The sequence below is a fragment of the Scyliorhinus torazame genome, chromosome 11, assembly GCF_047496885.1.
Source record: "Scyliorhinus torazame isolate Kashiwa2021f chromosome 11, sScyTor2.1, whole genome shotgun sequence".
Taxonomy (NCBI): domain Eukaryota; kingdom Metazoa; phylum Chordata; class Chondrichthyes; order Carcharhiniformes; family Scyliorhinidae; genus Scyliorhinus; species Scyliorhinus torazame.
In genome coordinates this window covers 48,388,038-48,411,253 of record NC_092717.1, presented here as the reverse complement: position 1 = coordinate 48,411,253, position 23,216 = coordinate 48,388,038, and the positions used below count along the sequence as shown (strand labels likewise).

General features: G+C 45.7%; 1 protein-coding gene across 5 annotated transcripts in view; it reads left to right on the top strand.

Annotated features, from left to right (window-relative positions):
* amph (amphiphysin) overlaps positions 1–23,216 on the top strand; it is a 452,493-nt gene that overhangs the window by 144,250 nt on the left and 285,027 nt on the right. For all 5 annotated transcript variants that reach the window (XM_072467226.1, XM_072467225.1, XM_072467224.1 and 2 more), the window contains exon 2: positions 992–1,072. In XM_072467226.1, the coding sequence (XP_072323327.1) occupies positions 992–1,072 (81 nt within the window). The remainder of the gene's footprint in view (positions 1–991; positions 1,073–23,216) is intronic.

Here is a 23,216-nt window from a genome sequence, read left to right as displayed (position 1 = left end):
GTATCGGTTACTCAAATGTTACTCTTTTGTTCCCGGAGATGGGCCATTAGTGTGCTAATGGGCCTACAGTTTTGGTCTTGTCTGGGAGCTGTGGCTCCAATATACAGACAAGCCCTGAACCTGCTTGTTTTCTCAGCACTGTCCATTTTCCCTGCAATCTTTGCAAAGTGTCCATTTTGTAATCGGGAAGTGGCCATCCCAGATGGCTACAGGGATGAATTCCCTGCTGGTGGGATTCTACCTCCCACCGGTAGCGCACCCCCATTGGCGGGATTCCTGGCGGTGTGGGGTGGCTACAATGTAAAATCTCATTGGCCAGCAGCGGAACAGAGAATCCCGCTGCCAGGGACAGCTCGCTGCCAACAAACACGCCACTGGGGAGGTGGAGAATTCACCCCATCGTGTCCTTTTTTAAGCACCACACTTTCATAAGAATGTGAAGGCATTGGAGAGGGTGCAGAAAAGATTTACAAGAATGGATCCATGGACGAGGGACTTCAGTTAAATGGATAAATTGGAGAAGCTGGGGTTGTTCTCATTTGAGAAGATACGGTCGTGAGGAAATTTGGTCAAAGTGCTGAAAATTATGAGGGGTCTAGATAAAGTAGATCACAATAAATTGTCGCGAACTGGAGTACACCGACCGATTTCAATTTAATTGGCAAAAGAACCACAGGCGATATGAGTGGTTCGGAACTAGAGAGCGCCGCCTGAGAGTGTGACGGAGTCAGATTCAAGTGGGGCTTTTAAGAGAGTTGAACAGTTACCTGAAGAGAGAGACTTTCTAGGGCTACAGGGAGAGGGTGGCAAAATTGGACTAGCTGAGTCATGACCGGACCAAAGGAAGGAGCCCGTACTGTGCAATAGGCATTCGATGATTCTATTATTAACCATGCCTCTTGACTGAAGCAGCAGTCAAGTGTCACTTTGAAAATCATCTTCACTACAGCAATGTTAAGTAACATCAGAATGTTTTTTTCTCAATTCGCAGGTGCTTCAGAAACTCGGTAAAGCGGATGAAACAAGAGATGAACAGTTTGAAGGGTTTGTACAGAACTTCAAAAAGCAAGAAGTAAGTAAAGAAGGATTTTGTAAGCACATGGTACATTCTCATATCCCCATGATTCCCCAAAGTATATCTCAACCCATTATTACTTTTGTGGTGCAGTCACTGTTTTTTTTCCATTTGTTCGTGGGCTTGGGAGTCAGGCCAGCATTTGCACCTCCCCACCGCAACTGAGACCAATGCAGCAAACCTTTTAGAAGCCAACAATGAACTGATGGGGAAGTGTAGCTGACTCGGTTTCCTTTTTTTGGGTCGAAGGAGGAAGAAAGGCCCAGGAGCGTTCAGGTCGAGAACTAGACATTCAGAATGTATGTGAAGTTAGCACTTGATCGAGAAGGAAATAGTGCTTTCTGGCTACTAATGTAATAAAGTCATGCTCGTTGATGTTGAACATTAACAAGCTGTACCATCGTTGGTTCAGGAATCAATCATTTTACCATTATTAACTGATTTCATTCAGAAAATGTCTGATGTTCTCCCCTCCTCTATTTTATAATTGTCCGTTCACTTTTGAGGTTTTATCACCCTGAACCAGTTCTCGGCTAGTGTGAAGAGCGACAATAACGCTTGCATTTATATAGCGCATTCTGACATCGTAAAACATTCCAGTCTTCACAGGAACATTATAAAACAAATTTGTCTAAAAGGAAAAGCTTGGCCAAAGATCTAAAAGAAGGACAGAGAGTTCGGGGGGGGGGGGGGGGGGGAGGTTTATGGAGCGAATTTCTGAACTTGTGGCCTTCTCAGCAGAAACTATGGGAGGAATTTCCCCCAAAGGTTTACAAAGTGTCATCCTCGGCAGCGAAAATCAATGTGGTTCCTGCCGGCACGATGCGGACTACAATTTTTAGCGACTTTGAAGACAAAAATGTTCCTCACGTGAAAAATGCCTCGCCTGAGGCGCAAAGTGTCTGTCTGATTCGCCCCATCCTGGGGGGTTGCGAGGAGTGTCATCTGAGCACATTAATGAAGGAGGTGCTGCATTTAAACAGCTCCACAGCACTTGCTCTCACCTAAGCCAGAAGGATGACAGCCAGGAAGCCAGCTGCGCGAAACACAGAGGGGGCCATCCCCCATATGCTGGATACCATGGAGAAGAAACGGGCAACACTATACCCTCGTGCTGGCAGGAGACCCTCCAGTAAGATAATGAACCCTGCCTGGGAAACCGTCACAGCATTGGTTAGTGCCAGCAGCCTGCCCAAGAGGACAGGGGTGCAGGGTCGCAAGGAGATGAGCGGCCTACTCCTTTCTGCCAGGGTAAGTGCTCCCTGTCTCCTCTCTGCACTCTATCTTGCCATCACCCTTCGCAAGGCCCCAGCACCAGACGTCCCACAGGCTTTCTCAACTCCCCGGCACTCCTCATCCGTCGAGTGCCCACACATGCCAGATGTCATCAACATCTGACCCGCCAGACGGCCAGCTCACATCACTCCCATTTTTTTTCCTGCAGGATAAGGTTGCTCACAACGGCTGTGAGTGAGAGAAGACGAGCGATGGGATGCCCGAGCTGAAGACCCTGACTCCTTTCGAGGAGAGGGCCCTGAAGCTTGCAGGGGAGGTGCAAGAGCGGGCCTGTGCTGAGAGCAAGGTGGACCTGAGAGAGAAAAGTGAGGAACCACTGCACGTTCATACAGATGACCAAACTCAACTGAGTTCTGTGTATCACAGACCATTGCCCTGACCATGTACAAATTGTTCCTTTCCTTGCAGGAACATCACCGATCAGCCTGACCCGTCCGGTAGCAGAGTCCCATCACCCACCCTCGACATGACCTCGGAGGAGATATCAGAGGACACCAAAGATGGTTCATGGTTGTCACCCGCACATCCACCAGTGCAGAAAGACACACCTCAGTGGGCGATCCTAGCAGGCAGGCTTCTGGGTCACTATCTGGTGAGCGCCACACTGCTTCTGATGCACATCAGGTGGTGGCAGGAAAGTCCCAGGAATCAGACAGTCGGAGGTCTGCTGGATCCCATCCAAGTGCTCCGCCTCTGGACACCTTCGTCCCTCAGCTGCTTAAGTTGCAAAGGCAGAACTGGGAATACCAGGAGCAGATGTGTGTCAGTGACACTTTTGCGACTGCAAGGTTGAATGGAGGAGTCCCAAAGCCTTCTGTCGCAGGAGATGGTGCCGGCAATGTGTGGCACCCAGGCCAACACTGCACAGGTGGTGGCCACAGTAGAAAGCCTTGTGCCCGAGGTCAGATACATGGCGGGAGAACTCCAAAGCATGGCTCAGTCCCTGAGGACCCTGGCTGAGGGCTACGACTATATGGTTCAGACCATACCGGCTTTCAGGACTGGTAGCGCCAGATGACGTTGAGGCTTCTGGAGCTCCCTCCAGCTGCCCCTCCATCCCATGGAGTAACGCAGAGGTCCACGAGCAGCTGGAGGGAGGGCCTTCCACCCAGGAGACCCAGGGACTGACCAACCAATTTAAGTTACCCCTTCCTGAAACCATCACATCTTAGACACAGTCGGTTGAACAGTGCCACCCAAAAGTAAGCCGGAGCCCTCTGGGGCTCGGCCCTCCAGAGGATGCCCATCAAAGGCATATCAGGCATCAGGGTGTGGAAGGCAGCAGGCTAGCACACCTAGACCTAGTGGGAGGGTTCGCAAGACGAAGGAATTGGAGAGGCACAGTGTGGGCATGGGTGAAGGTAGGCACTAGCAGTTGGAGAGGTTGTCACTTGTTGCATTTGGATATGTCACTAAATTAAATGTTATTGTTGCTCATTACCTTAACTCCTCACATTCTTTAACCCTCCTCCTAATGGCATTGTGTTTCTCCCCATTGGGTCACAACTGTTCTCACTGGCCCTCCACACCCACCTGACACTTAGGCCCTCTCAGAGTGATTGTTTCATTCGCATTGATAGGACTCTGGCATGATTTAGTGAAGCCTAGAGCTTCGTCCCTAATCCCTCTCGAGAGCAAAAGGACAAAGGAATGTAGTGCAGAACCTCACTCGCATGAGCCGGGGAGTCAGCATGCTGGCAGTAGACAGACAGGAGTCAAACATGAGCAGTGGCTGAGGAGCATCACAGACCATTCCTCACTGTGAGTTATCATCAGCCTCCTGCATTGACTAAGCAGCAGACATTCAAGGGCTCTCCAGCCCCAGCACCCTGATGATAAATCTCTTGGTTACCCTCATCCCCTGGTCACAGAGAGGTCATGCATCCTGGGCAGAGGTCACGCTGTCGGACAGCAAGCTGGTCCTCCATCTTGAGGCAGACGGTGATGAGGGCCTATATGCAACTCGTCCCTGCCTGTCCTCCATCCTCAGTGGGCTGTTCCTCAATGCCCTCCTGCACGGCCTACTCATTCAAGCACATGTGTCACTTTTCGAGGTTATCCTCAGGAAGCTCCTCACCCCACTGCAGAGACAGGTTATGGAGGGCACAGCAGACCATGACAACACTGGAGACCTTATCGGGGCTGTATTGTAGGGCCCCACCGGACCTGTCAAGGCAGCAGAACTGCATCTTCAACAAGCCGATGCACCGCTCGATAACAGCTTGTGTCTCACTGTGCGCCTCATCATACCTGGGCTCCGCTGCAGTCCGTAGCCTCGGTACGGGCATCATCAGCCACGACCTGTCCTTGTCCCCAAGGAGCCATACCTGTAGCCTAGAGAGCCCTTTCAAGCTTCTAGGGATCTGTGACTGGCCGAGGATGTAGCTGTCATGCATGCTCTCTGAGAAACAGGGGCTGGTTTAGCACAGGGCTAAATCGCTGGCTTTGAAAGCAGACCAAGGCAGGCCAGCAGCATGGTTCAATTCCCGTACCAGCCTCCCTGAACAGATGCCGGAATGTGGAGACTAGGGGCTTTTCACAGTAACTTCATTTGAAGCCTACTTGTGACAATAAGCGATTTTCATTTCATTTCATTTTTCACAGAAGGGAATTGACCCCATTGCCTCTTGATCCCATGCCCTAAACCCTGAGGACTTCATCCCTTTCCTTGACTTTGAGAGCTGACGTTGTTAAGGATGAACTCTTGATGTCCAATTAGTGCCACAAGCATGAGTCTCAGGAATGTTAAAGGCCACAATTCTTTTCTGCTTCAGGGAGAGGCAGAGCTAATTGGCACACTTGTTACTTAAGCTGCATAATTAAGAGATCTCATTCCTGTCCTCCCTCAACACTTAAGCCTCCTGGACAGTTACTCCATCGGTTGAGGTCCCCCCACCAGTTGGGCACCATGTTGCTGTCTTTTTCAGGGTCTCATCCACCCAGCCCATTAGGCCCGATCCCTTGACTCCCATTACACTCAACTCCCCACTTGCAGCAGTCCCCCAGACTCCTAAGCCACAGACAGCAGACTCGCACTGAAAACAGACTTCAGGACCATTGGCATCAACCTCAACCCACACCCTGCATTGTGGGTACAGCCTTATGCCCCGACAGCTGCCCTCTTTCTCTCACACCCTCCACCGGACAAGGCCTCTCTACTCCGGAGCTGGTCAGTGGTCTCTGTCCCCTGGGACTCCCTGGTGCTCCGTGGAGACAGTGATGCTCACCTCCTTGCTCCTTCTCAGAGGTCATGGCGCCTACTTCCCATTTTTAAAAAGCAATAGTAATTTGTCCTGTTGTGACGTCATGCCTGACGGGTGGGAAGATTCGATGAGGGCTGAAGATGCGATGTTAACTAATGGATTCAAACTCAGTTAATCAGGTTCATGTCCTGATCATGTCACCATGGCGGGACCGGGAATATTGTGTTCTGAAATCTCACCATCGCAAATCCTGATTTTGGCTTCTCGCAATATTTAGCGACCTTTACGGGATTTCCGCCTGCGGCTAATGGGCCCGTTAAATAACTCCTTACGTTTCCTGATTCTGGGCCCTTCAGAACATTTTCTCCAACTCATCCATGTAACTGAAGCCCCTCATCCTTGGAATCATTCTTGTAAATATTTTCTGCACCTTCTCCAATACCTTCACATCCTTCCGAACGTGTGTTGCCCACAATTGGACACAATACTCCAGTTCAGGCTAAACTGGTGTTTTATGAAGGCTCATCGTAATTTCCAACCCTTCCTGCCGTAGGGTCTTTCAGTCCCGACAAAGTCAATGTACATTTGAATGACTTCCCACATCCCCCGTGTGGGAAGGTGCTGCGGTGAGGCTGGAAAATCCCAGCCTATGCCTCTATATTTCTAAAGCCAACAGGACGGTATGCCTTTTTAACCACTTGCTCAACCGTCCTGCCACCTTCACCTTTTTGTGCGCCCCGAGGTCGCTCTATTCCTGAACCCACTTTCGAATTGTACCCATTTGTTTCTCCGGCCTCTCTCCATTCCTCCTACCAAAATGTACCACTTGACACTTTGCTGCACGAAATTTTAGCAGTCACATGTCTGCCCATTTCATTAACCTGTCTATATCCTCTTGAAGTCCATCCCCGGCCTCCTCACAATTCGCAATGCTTCTCAGCTTTGGGTTCTCTGAAAATTTTGGAATTGTGCCCTGTACTCAAGTCTAGGCCGTTAACAACTATCAAAAACGCAGTGGCCTTAATACCGACTCTTGGGGAAACACGACCATATATTTTTCTCCAGTCCGAAAAGTAACCATTCTCCATTTCAGTAGAAGCAAAACACTGCGGATGTTGGAAATGTGAAATTAAAACAGAAAGTGCTGGAAATACTCAGCAGGCCTGGCAGCATTTGTGAAGAGAGAAACAGAAACCGAGTAGACAGAGTCATATTTGACTTGAAACGTTAACACCATTTCTCTCTCCAAAGGTGCTGCCAGATCTGCCGAGTATTTCCAGTGCTTTCTGATTTTATTTTGTTCATCGCTATCTCTGTTCCCTGTCACTCAGCCACCTTTGCACCCATGCTGTCATCATCCCTTTGACTCCATTAGATTACATGATTATACAGAGTCATCATAGATTTATGAAAGGGAAGTCATGTTTGATAAAACTGTAAGAGGTTTTGAGGATGTAACTCATAAGATGAATAAGAGGGAACCAGTGGATGCGGAGGATTTGGTGCCCTACAAGTGATTTTTGCACAAAATTAGTACTCATCCAAATGGGGGTAATATGTTAGCATAGATTAAGGATTCAATAATGGACAGAATAAGCCGAGAATAGGATTAAATGTGATACATTTGGGTTAGCAGACTATAACTAGTGGGGTACTACAAGAAGCAATACTTGTGACTCAGTGCAAACTATGTTAATGGCCTAAATCAGGGGGCCAAGAATGTTGATGATACAAAGTTAGGTAGGAAAGTAAGCATTGAGGAGGACACAACAAATATGCAGAGGGATATAGACAGGATGGGTGAGGGACAAGAGCATGGCAGGTGGAATACAATATGGTGAAGTGTGAAGTCATCCACTTTGGTAGGAAAAATAATTGGTTATCAATAGGTTTTTAGATTGGGGATATGTGGATAGTGGAATTGAGATAGAAGATCAGCCATGCTTTTGTTGAATGGCAAAGCAGTCTTGAAGAGTCAAAGGCCGAATCCAGTTCCTATTTTTTTACTTTCATATTACCTTCATCAACCCTTCCTGTTACCTCATCAAAGAAAATCAATCAAATTAGATTTGCCTTAGGATTTTTTCAGAGAGATTGAGGGAAAGATTACTTCGTTCATATGGGGTGGGAAGGTGGTCAGAGTTAGAAAGGTTCTGCAACAGAGGGGAAGGCAGGCAGGGGGTTTGGGTCTTCCGAACCTGATGTATTACTACTGGGCGGCGAATGTGGAGAAGGTGCGGAGCTGGGTCAGAGGGGTTGATTTCCAGTGGGTCAGAATGTAGGAGAGTTTGTGCAGGGGGTCGGGATTGAAAGATGTCTGGTGTCAGGTGCTCCGGAGAGTGAATGCCTCCACCTCGTGTGCAAGGTTTGGGCTGATACAGCTGAAGGTGGTATACAGAGCACACCTCACAAGGGCGAGGATGAGCCGATTCTTGGAAGGAGTAGAAGATGTGTGTGAACATTGCAGGGGGGGGGGCGCTAATTTGGTGCTGCCCAAAGCTAGAGGATTACTGGAAGGAGGTTTTTAGGGTAATTTCTAAAGTGGTGCACGTGAAACTGGACCCGGGCCCCCGGGAGGCCATATTCGGGGTGTCGGACCAGCCAGGGTTGGAAATGGGAGCGGAGGCAGATGTTGTAGCATTCGCCTCGTTGATCGCCCGAAGGCGGATCCTGATAGGTTGGAGAGCAGCCTCTCCACCCTGTGCCGTGGCGAGGGGGACCTGTTGGAATTCCTGACTCTTGAGAAGGTCAAGTTTGAACTGCGGGGAAGGATGGAGGGGTTCTACAATTCATGGGCGTTATTCATTATGCACTTTCAAGAACTGGATAACATCGAACATTAGTTGGGGTGGGTGGGTGGGAGGGTTGGAGGGAGGGGGGCTGTGTGTGTTAATGGCGACTATGGGTAATCCCTAATTCCTTTTTGTCATTTGTTTATGTGAACATGCGGGCTAATGTTTGGGGTTTGGTGGGAGGATAGGATCGTTGTTTTTGATATGGGGATTGACATATTTGTTACTGATTATTGTTTATTGTTGGTGGGTGTAAATTTGGGAGAAAATGTGAAAAAGGAGGAGAATACAAAATATTTTAAAAAACACGATTTGCCTTTAACAAATCCATGCTGGCTTTCCTTAATTAAAAAATATATATATTTAGAGTACCCAATTCATTTTTCCAATTAAGGGGCAATTTAGCATGGTCAATCCACCTACCTGCACATCTTTGTGTTGTGGGGGCGAAAGCCACGCAAACAAGGGCAGCACGGTAGCATTGTGGATAGCACAATTGCTTCACAGCTCCAGGGTCCCAGGTTCGATTCCGGCTTGGGTCATTGTCTGTGCGGAGTCTGCACATCCTCCCCGTGTGTGCGTGGGTTTCCTCCGGGTGCTCCGGTTTCCTCCCACAGTCCAAAGATGTGCAGGATAGGTGGATTGGCCATGATAAATTGCCCTTAGTGTCCACAGTTGCCCTTAGTGTTGGGTGGGGTTGCTGGGTTATGGGGATAGGGTGGAGGTGTTGACCTTGGGTCGGGTGCTCTTTCCAAGAGCCGGTGCAGACTCGATGGGCCGAATGGCCTCATTCTGCACTGTAAATTCTATAAACACGGGGAGAATGTGCAAACTCCACACGGACAGTGACGCAGAGCCGGAATCGAACCTGGGACCTCGGCGCTGTGAGGCTGCAGTGCTAACCACTGCGCCACCGTGCTGCTCGGCTTTCCTTAATTAATCATTTCCTCCCAGATTATCAATTCAAAATACATAACTACCACCAAGATTAAACTGACCAACTTGCAGTTGCTGGGTTTATCGTAATGCTCTTTTTTGAATAGGTGCAACATTTTCAATTCTCCAGTCCTCTTGCATCACTCCCATATCTCAGGTGAATTGGAAAATCACGGACAGTCGGTCCACAATTTACACCGTATCCTTGAATGTATCCCATCTGGTCTAGGTGACTTGCATAAAGTATTCATATAGTATCTCGGCCATGCCCTTTGCCTCAATGCATGGATCCCCTTTTTAGTCCTGAATCAGCTCCACCCCTCCTCCTGCTACTCTTTATTTGTATGCCGAGAGGAGACTTTTACATTCCCTTTCATGTTAGTCACCAGTTTTTTCACATAGTCGTCTTGACTGTTATTTCATATTTCATTGCACCTCTGAGCTTCCTATATTCAGTCTGGTTCTCACTTGTATTATCAGCTTGACATCGATCTTGTGCAACTTTTTCTACTTCATCTTACTCTTTATTTCCATCATTATTCCTGGAACTCTGGTTTTGCATGCCCTACCTTCCAACTTTCATGGGAATCACCTCAACCTTACCCCAACTATCTCCTCTTTAAATGCTACCCACTGTCTGATTGCAGTTTTGTCTGCCAATTTTTGATTCAAATTTATGTTGGACAGGTTTGTTCTCAACCCAGGAAAATTGGCCCATCCTCCAATTAAACATTTTAACTCTAGATTACTCTTTGCCCTTTTCTAAACCTAACCTAAACCTTTTGATACTATGATCACTATTGCCTAAATGCCCCTCACTGCCACTTAGTCAACTTAATCACACACCAACTCCTCCTTCATTTAGCCAAAAAAGTGCTAAATTCTCCTGAACACAGTTCAGTAATATTTAGTACTCAACCCTGCTCTTTCTTTGAGCACGGTGTCCTTTGGCACCCCAACATCATATTCCCATATGACTAACTGTGCCAGAAGTTCAGCAATCTTCCACAGCCCACATTGTGACATTTACACAATCTGATTGGCCATTTACCACCAAAACTCATTCATGTGCATTTCTGGGACTGGAAATAGGCCCTGGGAAAAAGATTGTGGCGATCGGAGAGTTCAGTCCCAGGCTTTTAGGGATGGCTGTACTGGAACAGCTTGGCTAGAGGCATGGATAGTTCTGGAGCACTTCACTACTACAGTTGTGATGTTGTCAGGGTCCATGCTATATTCGGTGAATTGAAATTTCTTGATATTATGAGGAGTGAATTGAATTGGCTGAAGACTGGCATTTGGAATGCTGGAAACCCCGGGAGGAAGCCGAGATGAATCATCCACGCGGCACTTCTGGCTGAAGGTGGTTGCAATTGCTTCAGTCTTGTCTTTTGCCTGATTTACTGGGTTCCACCATCTTTGAGGATGGGGTTGATTGTCGAGCCTCTTCCTCCAGTTAATTGTCCAATTTTTCAGCACCATTCACAACTGGATGTGGCAGGACTTGTAGAGCTTAGATCTGACCCGCCAGTTATGGGATTGCTTAGCCCTGTCTCTACTATGCTGTTTTTACTGTTTAACCTGCATGTAGGTCTGTGGAGCAACATCAGTTCTGTTTGCACTCCTTATTGAACTAGGTTTTGTCCCCTGGATTGAAAGAAATGGTAGAATGTGGGATATGCTGGGCCATGAGATTGCAGATTGTGGTTGAACACAATTCTGCTGCTACTGATGGCCAGTTTTGAGCTTCTAGATCTGTTCTGAATCTATTCATACACAATGTTGATGCCACACAAGATGGAGCGTGTCCTCAATGTGAAGATGAGACTTTGTCTCCAGAAGGACTGCACGCTGGTTACTCCTGTCGATAGTCATGTACAGATGCATCTGCGACACGTACGTTAGAGGCTTAGTAGGTTTTTTCCCCTGTGTTGAGTCTCTCACCTCCCGCCACAGGACAATTCTGTCAGATATGTCCTTCGTGAATTAGCCAGCTCAGTGAGGAGTGGTGCTGGCGAGCCACAACTGATGAGGGACATTAATTTCTCTCACCCAGAATATGGCTCATTATGTTACTGGTAGTATATCGTGAAATGGAATAGCTGTGGAGGTGCAAAAAAATGTACCTTAGTGATGGATCTCTGTGTCTATTCGGAACCCTGGATATCCGTTATCCCTTCTCAGTTTCCAAATAACAGAGGTCAAGTCTGTGCTTTTTGGCAAAGTCTACTTGTACTTTATTTGTCAGCTGTGCCACTGGTAACCTTATTTTCAATACAACAGTTAGGAAGTTCCGACAAGCCCTGCAGCAAGCTAGTCAGATTGATTGTCTTTAGCGATACAGTAGTTGAGTTTTCATTCAATTACAGATCGTGGTAATTCTTCAAATCATAATACACAAGATAACATAACTAAGTGATTTAAACAAAAGAAAGATGGCGATTAGCAAAAGCAAGCAGCAAAAAAATAGGTTTCAGAAATATAGATAGGGTGATTCCGGAATGGGTTTTTCCATCCTGGTAAGTGATTCTTAAGGAGATTATTATCTTAAGGTCTGGCCTTTTTTTTTACTTCTGATTGGCTTTAACTAATTTATAATTCACTCAATTCGGCCAAACTGTCTGTCCATCAATTTAAGAGATTATATGTATTTAAATATATTGGTGACAATTTCCCATTCCATCGCTTGCCAATTTAATTAGAGAAAACAGTTTTTGTTAAGAAATTATCAGCCCCAGACTGGCTGTTATTATAGAAACGGGACTACTCGTACTGGACAGCCACACAGTTTTTAACCATACAATGGGGCCTTTTAGCTAGTTGACGTCACTGTCCTTGTAGTCTCAAGCAACTTGCTAATGTGAAATTAAAGTGTATGATCTGGATTAACCCTTAATGGATTCCCAGCTATTGTTGCACTGAAGTAATGCTTAATATGATTATAGTTAATTATTCTTAATGAGTTCTCAATTAAACCTCTATCATCTTCCCTTACTCTCATGGTTATACCTGACTAGAAAAGTCAATTTCTATCACTTAGTAATTTAGCACATGGAACTTCCATTAATATCAGTGCAATTTTATATTTGTTATGATTGGAAGCTGTAGGTTATGTGCCAACAATGGTAAGTAAATATAGGCCATTTATTCTGAAATTCTGCAATATTTTCTAGTCTATTACTCATTGATCATATCAACAAACACTCCAGCATTATAGGTGTAAATTGATCAGAAGAGACCACGTCCAATTAAGGTAGTGACCATTAGACCATTGAGTGATGACTGTTCGATGAAAGTTAAACTGTAGCACATAATCACTAAGTTGTATGAATGTACACATCCATCACTTGTGCAGAAGTATATTGATATGCTGTACTTGATGAACATCTTGTTTGGAATGAAGTGAAACAAAGCTTTCAAAAATCATTTGTGGCTGAAAGAAAGCAAACTATAAATAATGATTAACCAATGAAACTTGCGGTGTTGCAAGGGTTTATATGAATGATGAAGTGCATTTCAACCACATCTGGTACAAATGAAGCTTGCAAAGTATTGGTAGTATTTATGTTTTATTATACGCTCCTTTTTCCAAGTTATTTTCTTTTTCTCTTTTATTCTGCCTGTACCATACACCTTTCCTTGACTCGGGGAAACGAGTCAAGACCATCATCATCATTCAGTCATAGTCCAGCATGTACAGAATAAAGGCCCAATCCTAACCCGCCAAGCCCCATCAGAATTAAAATTGGGGCCAAGCACTGACCCTTCCATTGTCATTTTGACTCCTGGTTTCCAAGACATGTCAGAGGTCTTAGTTGCAGGCACCAAAGGATTCGGCAAGATGTAAAATTCGAGGTCCTGTGACATACATAGGGAACAATTTTGACTTCCAATCTCCAAAGTCCCAAACAGTAACAGCAAACCCATGAATTAAACAGGATTGGGCCAGGAAAAATACTGCAAGGTTTTTTTTTTTCCTCTGTGGGCTAATTTTTCTTCTGTGCCGCATAAGGAAGGAAACCGTAGACCATTCACTGGCTGCATCAGCATTTCCCTCTTTCCTGGGCTGCGATTGTACCAGCCAACCCCCCCCCCCACCGCCGCCCCGCATCCTCAATGACAGCCTCTTGCAAGCAGAAGTCCCAGCCGAACATACAAAATAGGAGTATAAGTAGGCCATTTTGGTGGGAAGAACGAGAACCACCAATATGAACTAAACAATACAATTTGAAAGAGAGTCACCTGGGGTGACATATGTACACAAATATTTGAAGGTGGCATGACAGGTTCAACCATATAATATAAGAGCAGAAATAGGTCATTCGGCCCCTCGAGCCTGCTCCACCATTCAACAAAATCATGGCTGACGTGTTTGTGTTTCAGGTTCTATGCTCCCAACTACCCCCAATATCCTTTGAGTCCCTTACTGAACAAGAATCTATCTACCTCTGCCTTAACAATTCTCGATGATCCCGTCTCCACTGAGGCAAAGAGGTTTCAGAGAACAAAATGTCTCCCCATCTCTGTTCTAAAAAGGCATCTTCTAACTTCAAAACATAGCCCCCTAGTTCTGGAATCACCCACAAGAGGAAACATCCTGTCCACGTCCACCTTGTTAAGACTATTCAGGACCTTATATACCCGCTGACCCACTGGTGATTCTTGGGAAGTTCACCTGGGAGTTCAAAACACTCCAGGCCTCGCAAGGTGTTATGACACTCACCCAGACCCAGCATGCCCAAATTATGAATTGGCCTTGTGGGCACGATTTACTGACCACGTCCCGCCAGAATCAGGACTGGACGCAGTCAGTAGATCTCGGGAGTCGTTACGCCTCGCAATGGGCAGGACCCAGACTTGCATAGTTAAAAGAGCTTAAAAGCTCACTTAGCTATGCTGTCGCTGGATCTAACCGACATCTGCATCTAGCGGCCTCGCCGCGGAGACCCCAGCCGGAGACAAACTAGGATGAGGCAAAATGGCACTGGGAGGCGGTGGAGGGGATCTCCCAGGTGATCGGAGGCCCCCGGGTGGTGAGCCTCTGGCCAGGTTGGAAGTCTGGCACTGCTGGTGTCACCTGGGCACCTTGGCACTGCCAGCCTGGCGGGGGGAGTGCCTAGGCGCTGATACGACCATCAATTCACTCAAAACGAGAGTAGCAGTAAACTGGCTTTAATCAACTTAGAACAGTGCCTGCCTGCGACTGATCCAATACTGAGAACCACCTACAGGTCAACTGCTCTTTATACCTCCCTTCAAGGGGAGGAGCCATGGGCGGAGCCTATACAGGCCCCAACATGTTCCCCTATGGATAATGCCATACAATGGCCCATACGAGGATACCACAAGGCCAACAGCATAGCACAGATACAAATACAAGGGCAACAGCACAGATACCAATACAATGGTGGATTATTGGCATAATACATTCACCACAGGTGCCAAGCTGGCAGTGCCAAGATGCCAAGCTGGCATATTGCCGGTGCAGGGGATCGGACCTGGGGTGCCCTACCGGTATGTGGTAGGGTGTGGGGTGCTCAGACGGCCCCCTCCCCCACCAACAGGAGAGTTCGGTGTTGGGGGGTCCGAGGGTCATGTTGGGGGTCGAGAGATCGAGGTGCCATTTAAGAATGGCACCCTAATCTCAGCCTGCACTGAAGAGCTCCGCTCGCTGGAGCTTCTCAGTGCAGGAAATAACCCTAAAGTGCGACCTCGGGGAGAGGGGGGGAGGGGATCACTGGGACCGACTCCACTAATCCCGCCCATAACGGACTTTGTTTTATTGTTAAATCGCATCCTATGTCTTCTAACATTTTTGCCATTGAACTCTGTTTTGTGCAGCCACTCACCCCATGTGTAGCTGCTCTCTTTCCTTAGTCATCTGTATCTCCAAACCAACTGCTTTTCATCCTTTCGGATCCATGTTCCAAACTGAGTGAAACTTCCAAACTTTGGGCAAGGCAGCATCCAATTGGCTTAGGCTGTCCCAAGTTTATTCTTGTCTGAATACAATCAGCTTTTTGTCTCACGGTTTATTTATTGAGGTTATTTGTAGATGTTTCAGTAACACTAGGCAAGGCCAGGGGCATAGTTTCTACGCTCCCTTCATTACCTGGGCTTCAGCCATCCTCTACATCAAGCTGAAACAAGTGACGGTGAGGGGCAAGTTAAGGTGACACCTCTGCCAGCTCAACTTACAATCACAGGTAGTCCTAGACCAAATTCCTAAACAGTGTGAAGTTCTGTCTTAATTGCACTCTGCATGAAATCTTCACTACTAATTAAGGATGCCATTTGCGATATTAGTGCAGGCTGGTGACTGTGATGAACCCTTTTTATGAAAAGGACACCAAGGTCATTTTCGCTATCGACACGACGAATAGATCAGAAAATGTGGTTCATCTCGGCAGGACAGGAAAGTGGATGAATACCTGCTCTAACATAGATTAATAGTTCCACAATAGCTACCTGAACGTTTGCAGCCATAATGTGTCAGAAGTTTTGGAGTCTGCAGACAGGCCATTACAGCCATCTGTGCAATCATGTAAGGAGACTTTAATTTTTGCTGCATTGACTGTAACAATGAGGTGAGCAGAGATTTGCCCTTCAGTCTGACTGGGATCCTTCAAGGATCACAATGTGATTGAGATTACGTTTGTTTATTTTACTATACTTTGGCTGGTTATGTGGTCAGTGGTCAAGGGGACAGTAAGAATGATCTATTTCCCTTTTTTAAACTGAAAGCAGAATAGATTTTTTCAATGAAAGCTCTTTGATATTGGAGGAGCTTCAAGGGGCTCTTGGGAACGAGTCACTGACAGCACATATTCAAATCCTCTTTCAATGAGGATACTTAACAAAATAAAAACACCTCTGTTCCATAAATATGCAACCAGTTTGTGATGCCAAAAATAACATCAAGCACCTGATACCAAAATACCCAAAGGTGTAATTTTCCGACCACGCACTCCCTCGAGAAACCTTGTATGCAGAGAGTGAGTACATGTTGGAAGATCGGGCACACACAGCGTATAATTTTTTACAAATATCAATAGAGAATCTTGCAGAGAAAGTGCTAAGATTTTTGATTTTCTCCCTCCAGAGGTTTCCCCTTCTGTCATCTATTTCCCGCCTCCACTCTGATAAAGTCCATGTTAGGAAGGCCCACGGACAGCCATACTGTGCTGCAGCCAATTGAGACCTTTAAGTGAGCATTTAGTGCCCAGTTGAGGGCCTCATCCCACCACTCCTGGTATTAATCAAGCAGCAGGCAAGGGACTCCCCCAGCAGGGAGTACGACGAGCAAACCCTGGCTTGTTTGCTTGCAGGCTGCCATGGGTACCCTAATTCAAAGGCACTTGGAGTCAGATTGAAGCACCAGACATTGGGAAAGGGAGGTGGGGGGCACTAAGATACAGCCTTCTGCCCTCACTGTTAACCCCCCAGCCATTTCGCTCCTCCCTCACCCCATCCCACGATCTCACCCCTGCCAACGCTCACCCCTGCCTTGGTCCCTCTTCGATCCTAGGGCTTGGGTGGCTGTAGTACTGGAAGAAACCACAGGCTCTTGGATGGTGCTGCTGAGTACAGAAGAGCTGCCAACCTCTGATTGGCCAATAACTCTCGATAGGACAGATCTCTGCCCCTGGGGTCCTTGATCCTGGGGAAGGTCTGCTGCTGGCCTGTAAAGTGCCTGAGCAGCATAAGATGTGTTGGACCTTCACGAAAAGAGGTGATACAGGGGTCCCACCAGCTCTCCGGCCAATGGCCGAGATTTCCATTGTTGCCACAAGATATTGCCCCGACTGTTTCGGGAAGCTTTTTTGTTCACCAGTTGGAAATGGAGCTGTGACTGTAGGAAATGGTTATTCCTCCTTATTTTGAATCAACATACCCTGAAAGGGTATGATTAGTACTTCTTAGTTATATAACAAAAATATCAAGTGGAATTTGAAGTGTTCAACATATCCTTCCCAAAGCACTCTCAAATCAGCAAAGGGCCACCTAAAATTGATTTTTTTTAAAAGGGCAAAGACAGAATATAAAAACAGATTGTGAGAGATTTTACAAGTCTGTAAAAATGAAGAGAGTAGCTAGAGTAATGTTTGGTCACCTTGCAACAGAGACAGGATAAATTATCATGGGGAATGAAGAAATGTGAGACGTTGAGCAAATATTTTCTGTCTGTCTTCACAGTAGAAGGCCCAAGTTACACACCAGAAATAGAGGGTCACCTCAGGAAAATAAGAGTGAAGAGATTAAGGTAATTAATATAAGCAGACAAAAATACTGGAGAAACACAAGGGACTAAAATCGGAGAAATCCCCAGGACCTGATGGCTTACATCCTAGGGTTCCAAAAGAGATAGTTGCAGAGATAGTGGATGCATTGGCTATGATTTACCAAAATTACCTAGATTCTGGAATGGTCCCAGTAGATTAGAAGTTAGCAAATGTAAGACTATATTCAGGAAAGAAGGGAGAGAGAACACAAGAACTGTAGGCCATGCACCAGTAATTGTGAATGGCTGGAATCTATTATTAAAGGGGTATTAACAATGCATTTATAAAAGCATTGTATTATTAGAATAAGTGAACATGGTTTTATGAAAGGGAAATCGTGTTTGGCAAATTTTGAGGATGTAATTAGTCGAGTGCTGGGGAACCAGTAGATGTGGTATACTTGGATTTTCAAAAGGCATTCCATAATGTACCATACAAAAAGTTAATGCACAAGTTAAGAGCTCAGGGTGTTGGGGGGCATATTCAGAAGATTGGTTAATCGACAGGAAGCCAGAGCAGAGATAAATGGGGCATTTACAAGTTGGCAGGCTGTGACGAGTTGAGTGCCGCAAGGAACTGTGCTATATTAATAACTTAATCAAAGGGAGTATTGATTTTAAGTTTTCTGATGATACAAAGCTAGCTGGGAATGCAAGTTGTGAAGAGGACACAAAGAGGCAGATTCAGTGCGTAGGCAACAAAGTGGCAGAATGAGTGTAATCTTTGGTGGTAAGAATAGCAAAACAGAATGTTTATTAAAATATGTGAAACTTGTAAAAGTTGATGTTCAGAGAGACCTGGGTGTATTCATGCATGAAACACATGCATGCTTGAACGGCCTCGTCGTGCCCGACTCTGTGACGTGACAAGGCCGTTAAATCGAGATCTAACGAGACCTTGTGATGGGGTGAGATCCAGATTTACATATTTAAGTGAGCCATTAGGCTAATTTAAATATGTCGGCGTCGGATTCTCCCTGGGCCCGGAACAAACGCCCACATCTGGTAGACTTCGCCATGGCGTCATTTGGCACAGGTCCACATCAACGTGGACCAGGTGGAATGGCACCTGGGGAGGTCTCCCAGGCCATCGAAGGCCCCAGGGTGGTCGGGCTCATGGTAGGGTGGTACCCTGGCACTCTTGCTGGCACCTTGGCAGTGCCACCAGGGAACCTTGGCAGTACCCATGCCAGGGTCCGTCCCTGAAAGTGCACTACAGTTATGTGGTGGAGTGAGGGGGGCTCAAGGACCCCCCCATATGAGGTAAGTTGGGAAGTTGGGGGCTCTGCTGGGGAGTCCGAGTTGCGGGTCAAGAGTTCAGGGTGACTCGTCAGTGCAGGAAGTTAGATAAGTGCGGCCACAGTGGGGCTTTCCCAACCAAGGCCAAAAAATTAAGTGTCCCGTCTGATAGCGGGGTGGTTCCCGATGCTGCAGGTGCAGAGAAACACCCTGCTATATGACACTCTGTTTGTTGGGCATTAAATCGCGCCTGGGGAATTGACATGTAGGTACAAGATGCAATTAAACAAGCAAATGGCATGTTGGCATTTATTGCAAGGGGATTAGAGTACAAGAATAAAGAAATCTTGCTACAGTTGTACGGGGCTTCGGTGCGACCACAGTTGGAGTGATGTTCGGTTTTGATCTTCATATTTAAGATAAGATACACTAGCATTACAGCGAAGGTTCACTAGATTGGTCCCTTGAATGAAAAAGTTGTCCTATGATGAGAGGCTGAGTAAATTGTGCCTATACTCTCTAGAGTATAGAGAAGTGAGAGATGATCTCATTGAAAATTTATGAAGGGGCTTGACAGGGTAGACAGCGAGAGGTTTTGTCTCGGAGCTGGGGAACCCAGAACAAGCGGGTTCTGTTTCAGGATAAGGGGCCAATCATTTGGACTGGGATGAGGATAATTTTTTTGACTCAAATGTTTGTGTGAACCTTTGGAATTCTCTAGCCCAGAGGCTGTTCTCCAACATCGATTATGTTTAATGCTGAGATAAACAAGTATTTGGTCGCTCAGGGAATCCAGGGATATGGGGAGTGGGCAGGAAAGCTGAGTTGAAACTCAAGATCAGCCAGGATCATATTGCACTGTGGAGAAGGCTGAATGGACAGAATGGTCTCCTCCTGCTCCTATCTCTTTGTGTTTTTGCATTCTTTTGTTAGTGCCTGGCAGTATAATCTTCCAAAGAACTGTGATATACACCTACTTTACTGTGGGTTGAACTGAGATGAGTGGCAGCATCTACCTTAATGCTGAAATGATCTGGGAGTTCTGCAAAATAACAATTTAGTCTTAATTGTGGCACTTTGGGTCAGGGTATTTGTCCTTTTTGAAAAATAATCCACAGTATATTTTTCCACTGTGTTGACGTAGATCTTGTTAGTGATCGATATTCAGTACAGCATAAATAACAGCATCAAATTGCTGGGCACTGTGGCTGATCCATGATGTAGTCGCAAAGCAGTGAAATATATCACCTTGTGCTGCTGATCTCTGGTTCTCTCGATTGTAGACGCAGGAATGGTTGGAGCCTTGTTGTGCATTCTGCCCAAGAAGACTCCCGCAATATAGTGTGGCGTCTTGTGGCTGTGCACCTTTCTGTTATCGCTGCAATAGTTGGAGGGGTAAGGTTGGAGGGGTAAGTGCCACACATCTGTGATAATTTTCTCAAATGAGAGCAGTTGCCTTCAAACCTTACGTGCTGGCACCACATACTTGAAAATCACATTTGCTGCGCCTGTGGTTCCTATGCATAAAGTACTTCCTAAACATAACGTACTTATGCTCTTGCAGTATTGACTTGAGGCAGCCAAGATTCCTCACTGCCCGCAAACAGTTGAAAAATTAGCCCCATTGTTGGGGATAGTCTATGGGGATTGAAATTATTTGACTATTTATTCAGTAGTATGTAAATCTAGAAGTAACAGTACTTACTCATTCTGTATAGTGTGGACTATTTCTCTCTCCAACCTTAAAGAATGCTATTAATATATTTAGGAAAGCAACCCGCTGCTGCTTCCAGCTTGATCTGCAGCCTGCACTTTGAGATTGAGTTCCAAAGCCTGAATAGAATTCAGATTCTAAATTAATGCAACAGCACTTCCCTTACAATGTACCACATAGCTATTCAGAGTTAGATCATGATATAACGCCACAATGGCAAAATACAGATAACTTTGTGATAGACCAGGAGTGCACATTTTCACAGTACATGCTAGAAGTGGATGCAATGACGATTTTCCCCCTTTATTTTAACCTTTCATTATTCCTCAGGAGGTTCTTGATTTCTTCATACGTCAGAAATGTTGCACCCATCCTTGTGTCTATTACGGTTTCACCATCGGGAGATGTGATTATAGGTCAGATTTGTTTTCCTGAATATGAATCATTCCATTGAGCAAGAACTTAGTTTCAGACAACATCATCATATTTTAAAACTGACGTAGTACCAGCTGTCCCATGTCTCTATTTCTGGGCCACATGCCCAACCGGGGCGGCACGGTAGCACAGTGGTTAGCACTGTTGCTCCACAGCGCCAGGGTCCCAGGTTCAATTCCCAGCTTGGGTCACTGTCTGTGCGGAGTCTGCACGTTCTCCCCGTGTCTGCGTGGGTTTCCTCCGGGTGCTCCGGTTTCCTCCCACAAATCCCGAAAAACGTGCTGTTAGGTGAATTGGACATTCTGAATTCTCCCTCCGTGTACCCGAACAGGCGCCAGAATGTTGCGACTAGGGGATTTTCTCAGTAACTTCATTGCAGTGTTAATGTAAGCCTACTTGTGACAATAATAAAAATTATTATTATTATTATTATTAACCTCCACTAACAGACAAACCCGGCCACCCTGCTGCAAGCCATTTCTTTTGGAACGGTGAATGGAGTGATTTATGGTGGTGGAATGCTCCACGTTGATTCATCTGATTGGTTAGCTGGCTAACAAGAGCAGAATGCTCCATTTCAGACTCTTGTACACATTTGCAAATAGCAATGGAGCATTTCATCTCCGGCTACTGAACAGATTAGTGAATGGTAATAAATGATTCCAATTCTCTACTCAATAATCAGGGCAGAGCACTTCAACAACAGTCATTTTCTATTTTGCAAGGTGAGATGAAGGGTTTATTGCAGATCACCGTGAAACCTTTGAAGAGAGATTGACTAATGTCTTGGATTACTCCAAGGGTTCTTTGTGATTCGGACACAATGTAATTAAGAAAACAATGACCTTTATTGATAAGAATAATATGACATAAGAATATAATATAAGAATATTATAAGATAAGAATACAACACAAGAATCTCTCGCTCGTCTGGGACTCCGGTATCGACGGCGGCTTCGAGATTCGGCTCCTGGCACCTGTCGCGACTCAGGACCGAGGTGAAGTCCAGTGAACAAACAGAAGGGCCTCTCGGTTAGATAGTGGAATAAACCAGTCTAGAAGAGATAAGCGGCTGGGAAAGTCAGCAAGGTGTTGCAAATAGTTGGATAACAAGAATAGCTTGGCATGAGAATGCCTGAGTTTGAACACCTTGCGCTTTATGTCCCAGTCAACATACTGGCCGTGGAAGGCTGCCAAATATTCTCACAATGGACAGAGTTAACCCATCCCTTACATTTCACCCCCAGGATATTTGGGAGCATTCCCTGTTGTCCCTTTGTTCAGGAACAACCTTCAAGACAGGAATGGGTACTTCTCAAAAAATGGTTACAAGCATTTAGAGTTAGTAAAAATAAAGATTAGTGGTAAAGTGTTAATAGTAAGAGCCTCTCATATCCTGTAAAGGTGTTGCTGTTTCAGTGCCCCTTGACATCCTTTTACAGATACATTTGGTTGTCAGAAATACAAGATGTATGTAGCAAAAATAAGTACAGAGAACATGACCACGCCTTGCACCCATTGAGGCTTCCTAAGGACCCCAACCACTCCATAGCCCAACTCCAAAGAGTGTCAGGCTCGGGTTGTTTGAGTTTTTTCAACCTCACTTCTAATGTGTTTTGCCAAATTAGTGATCCCTTTTGAGCTATCTGGCCCTATAAAAGGGAACAAGCTGAGCAAGAAATCTATCTCGTGCAGTGAGGGAACATTTGCACTGATAGTTTGTATCAGTAATTGTTCAACCATGACATCTCACATCACTGCGTTAAGGCCATATGTTCTTTCTCCCTTGTCAATTTTGAGTGTGATGTGGAGACTGGATCATGGGATGAGCTATTGATCGGAAATTGGCTATAAAATCATATTGAATATGTGTTAACTAAACTAAAATAAATGTAATTTCAACTTGAATAACATACAATACAGTTCCAGTTTTCACAGTTCTTACTCTTCCACCCCTTATCTCATTATTATTCTTGGTCACTTTCTTTCTCTAGCCCTTGAGTGGGATGATCTGTGCAGAGAGAAAATTCACTTCTTTGTTTTTGTTTTCAATTCCTGTTTATTCCATAATCTATGGTAACTTGAATGTGATCTCTGCATAATTGGATTGATACTCCTTTCTCTCTGACATTTGCAAAACATCCCATTCAAATATCAGTCAAAATAACATTGTGCATGGACTTAAAATATTATCCAGCTCTCCAAATTGTCTGTATCCATTTTGTGGATATTCCTCATCAGGTTT